Raw genomic sequence first — 3,881 nt, 5'->3', positions numbered from 1 at the left:
ACCGCGCCGCCGCACGGCGCCGCCTGCCCCGGAGTGGGCGTGGCCAACGCGAAGAGGGCGTGGCCAACGCGAAGGGGCGTGGCCTTATGTCCCCGCCCGGCCGCCGTCGGCCCGGCCGGCAGCAGCATGGCGGGGGCCTGCCCGCACGGCCCCGGGCCGCACGGCCCCGGCGGGCGACGGCGGCTGAGGGAAGACGGCGTGAGGACACACACCTCCGCCGAGCAGGTGCGGGGCGAGAGGACGTGGGGCCGGGGGATGAGGGGTCGGGGTGTGAGGTGGTCAGGGGAGTGGGATCTGAGGGGGCCGTGGGCCTGAAGGACTGGAGGCTGAGGGGTCGGGAGCTGAGGGACTGGGGTCTGAGGGAGGTGTGGGGCCGGGGGATGAAGGGCCAGGATCTGAGGGGGCTGTGGGGCCGGGATCTGAGGTACTGGGGTCTAAGGGGTCTGAGGGGCCGGGATCTGAGGTATTGGGGTCTGAGAGGGCTGTGGGGCTGAGATATGAAGGGGCCTAAGACTGAGAGGTTGTGGAGGGTGGGTTTGTGAGGGAGCCGTGGAGTTGGGTCCGAGGGGCTGTGGGACTGAGGCTGAGGGGCTGCAGTTGGAGGATGCTGTGGGTCCGGGATCTGAGAGGGCCGGGGTCAGAGGGTGCCGTGGGGCCAGGTGTGAGGCAGTAAAGGGGGGTGAAGTGCCCTGCTCCGGCTCCAGGGCTGCCAGGGGGCATTGCTTAACGCTGGGGCCAGGAAGCCCCAGCTGCGCTTCTTGCATCAGCTCCCTCAGCCCCCGGGGTGCTGGGACGGGACGGGGAGAGGTCTGCCAGCTTTAACCTTCCACCTGAAGTGAGTGGAGGCTGCACGGGGTGGCAGCTCCCGGTGCTGACCGCGCGCTCTCCTTCACGTGCCGCAGAGCAAAGTGGAGGACATTGTGCAGGAAGTGTTCGACGCCTACAAGACGAACCACCACACCGCACAGTGAGTGCCCCGCGAGCCCTCTTGCAGCGTGCTCTGGGCCAGGGCACCGCTGAGCCCTCCCTGCTGCCTTGCAGGTTCATCCTGCAGCGGGAGAAGCACTTCCACTACTTGAAGAGAGGCCTCCGGCAGCTGGGCGAAGCCTACGAGGTACAGAGCGCAGCCCCAGGGCTCCCTGCTCCGGGCGAACCCTTCAATTGCCACCAAGTGCTTTCTGCCCTGGAGGCTGCCCCTGTGCTGCGGGGTGCCCCGGGGCGGTGGATTTGTGATTTGCCCTGCCCGGAGCACCTCTAGCCCCTCGTGTCCCCCCTGTCCCTGTAGTGTCTGGATGCCAGCCGCCCCTGGCTCTGCTATTGGATCCTGCACAGCCTGGAGCTGCTGGAGGAGCCCATTCCCCAGTCGGTCGCCTCTGAGTAAGTCCTCCCTTAGTCCTGGGGGGCACCGAGGGGACTGCACGCCCCACGAGCCGTGTCAGAGCTGCTCAGCGTGGGTGCGCCTGCTCCCGGAGGTGCCCGCCGCCCTGTCCTCTGGGGCCACCTCCCGCCGTCCCCGTGTCCCTGGCGCCGGCACAACGGTGCTTTGTGTCCTGCGGGGCCCTCAATGCCGCCTATTCTTGCCGGCCAGCATCTCGTGACAGAGGGAGGTGGGGGAGATACAGGAGCCGGCATCCACCTCCTGGGGCGAGGTGCTCCCCGGGGTGATTGGGAGACAGCACCATGGTGGGAATCCCCCCTCAAAACACCTGGGGACGCTGAGCTGGGGCTGGAACCCTTTGCTACTATGGGAAGGCTCAGTGCCGCCCTGGGAGCCCCATCCTCCTGCTTACCCCGCTCCGCTGTCCTTCTCTGCTCCCTGTCCCCAGCTGTCTCCCTTGTCCCTGCAGTGTCTGCCAGTTCCTGAGCTGCTGCCAGAGTCCTCAGGGTGGCTTTGGCGGGGGCCCAGGCCAGCAACCCCACCTCGCCCCCACCTATGCCGCTGTCAACGCGCTCTGCATCATTGGCACAGAAGAAGCATATAACATCATTGATAGGTATGGGAGGGTGATGTGGGGCTGTGGTTGGGGTGGGGGGGGAGGGCCTAGCCCCGTGCCGCCCCACACACGCGCATCCTTCCGCAGGCAGAAGCTGCTGGAGTACCTGCACACGCTGAAGCAGCCCGATGGCTCCTTCCTGATGCATGTGGGCGGTGAGGTGGACGTCAGGTGGGCGAGCTCTCCCCTCTGTGACCCTATGCAGCCCCCCCTAGGGGTGTGGACAGAGGGACATTGCTCCCTTCTCCTCCAGGAGCGCCTACTGTGCTGCTGCGGTAGCATCGCTGACCAACGTCCTCACGCCCGCGCTGTTCACTGGGACGGCCGAGTGGATAGCGGGGTGAGCGCTGGCCCGGGGAGGGTGGCACAAGGTAGGTGGCCTTTCTGTCACCGTCCTTAGCGTTGTCCTGATGCAGGTGCCAGAACTGGGAGGGGGGCATCGGCGGGGTGCCGGGCATGGAAGCTCACGGCGGGTACACTTTCTGCGGGCTGGCAGCGCTGGTCATCCTGAAGAAGGAGCACTTGCTGAACCTGCGCAGCTTGCTGGTGAGTGTCCCAGGGTGCTGTGGTGCTGGGGGGGGGGGGGGGGGATCCCAGTCCTGGTGGTGATGCCCGCTCCTGGTGGTGACACCTGCTGTCCCACGCAGCACTGGGTGACCGGACGGCAGATGCGTTTTGAGGGCGGCTTCCAAGGCCGCTGCAACAAGCTGGTGGATGGCTGCTATTCCTTCTGGCAGGCGGGGCTGCTGCCCCTGCTGCACCGCGCCCTTCACGCACAGGGTGAGTGGCCAAAATGGGGAAAATTGGTGGGAGGTGGGTGGGGGGGAGCACCGGCTTCGTCTGCCTCCAAGAAGTGGGGGGGAATGAATGAGCTTGAGCAAGGAAACGAAGCATGGTATAGCCCTGGAGGGTACAGCAGGACCTGAGGGGCCTTTGGGTAGAATGAGGCTTCCCTGGGGTGGTCTTGGGGTGTTGAACAGACCCCCCCTTCCCCCCGTGCAGGTGACGCGGCGCTCAGCATGTCACGCTGGATGTTCGACCAGTCGGCGCTGCAGGAGTACATCCTGCTGTGCTGCCAGTGCCCAGCTGGAGGGCTGCTGGACAAGCCAGGGAAGTGAGTACCGAGGGGGACGTGGGGGGGGCATGCACCTCACCCCCAGACCTCCCTGCTCAGTGCACCCCTCACCCTGCCCCAGGTCGCGGGACTTCTACCACACCTGCTACTGCCTGAGTGGGTTGGCCATTGCCCAGCACTTTGGCAGTGGAGATCTGCACCACGAGCTGGTCCTGGGCATCCCCGAAAACCGCCTGGTAGGTGGGAGGGGTGGTGGTGGAGGGGACACGGGACTCACGCTTTTTCACGCTCAAAGTGCTTTGTCCTTTGCTCTGGCAGCGGCCCACGCATCCTGTCTATAACATCGCGCCGGAAAAAGTGGTGAAGGCGGTGATGCACTTCTTGCAGCAGCCTGTGCCCAGCCTGGAAGGGACAGGGTAGGGGTCTGCGCTCCCCCCATCCGGGCAGAGCGGGGCCCTCAGGGTGCTAGCGATACCAAATAGGAGCCGGGGGGGCCATAAAGCAGGGCTGCCACCTGCCCTTGGGGTGAATAAGGAGCATGAGAGGGTTCTCAGCCCTGCTCCCCACCCCCCAACCCCAAGAAAACACAGTTACCAGGGGAAAGGATAAAATAAGTTTTGGTTTTTTTTCCTTTTTATTATTTATAAGTCTTATAGTAAAGGGAAGCCTTAACTTGCAAGACAACTCTGAGCAGTATGTACAACATACTTTAGATCCATGGAATGAACGGCGTTAAAATGGGGTCACCTACAGGGAGAGGAGAGGTGGGGAAATGCCACAAATGTGGGGAGGGGGCTCGTGGTGTGTGTGTG

The 3,881-nt window shown here is 64.6% G+C and overlaps 1 protein-coding gene across 2 annotated transcripts in view; it reads left to right on the top strand.

Moving 5' to 3' along the window:
- The window catches only part of LOC110401482 (protein farnesyltransferase subunit beta), a 10,997-nt gene extending 7,244 nt beyond the window's left edge, over positions 1-3,753 (top strand). The window contains exons 1-12 of one of the 2 annotated variants that reach the window (XM_021402652.1): positions 94-225; positions 903-967; positions 1,042-1,114; positions 1,286-1,377; positions 1,848-1,994; positions 2,082-2,165; positions 2,248-2,334; positions 2,411-2,540; positions 2,642-2,774; positions 2,997-3,108; positions 3,191-3,305; positions 3,388-3,753. In XM_021402652.1, the coding sequence (XP_021258327.1) occupies positions 127-225; positions 903-967; positions 1,042-1,114; positions 1,286-1,377; positions 1,848-1,994; positions 2,082-2,165; positions 2,248-2,334; positions 2,411-2,540; positions 2,642-2,774; positions 2,997-3,108; positions 3,191-3,305; positions 3,388-3,489 (1,239 nt within the window). In that variant the 5' untranslated portion in view covers positions 94-126 and the 3' untranslated portion in view covers positions 3,490-3,753. Of the gene's footprint in view, positions 1-93; positions 226-902; positions 968-1,041; positions 1,115-1,285; positions 1,378-1,847; positions 1,995-2,081; positions 2,166-2,247; positions 2,335-2,410; positions 2,541-2,641; positions 2,775-2,996; positions 3,109-3,190; positions 3,306-3,387 lie in introns of those variants that run through there. The other variant, XM_021402654.1, reaches the window with a different exon arrangement.

This window comes from Numida meleagris, chromosome 6, assembly GCF_002078875.1.
Source record: "Numida meleagris isolate 19003 breed g44 Domestic line chromosome 6, NumMel1.0, whole genome shotgun sequence".
NCBI classification, from domain to species: Eukaryota; Metazoa; Chordata; class Aves; order Galliformes; family Numididae; genus Numida; species Numida meleagris.
This window is presented reverse-complemented; position numbering and strand designations above follow the sequence as displayed.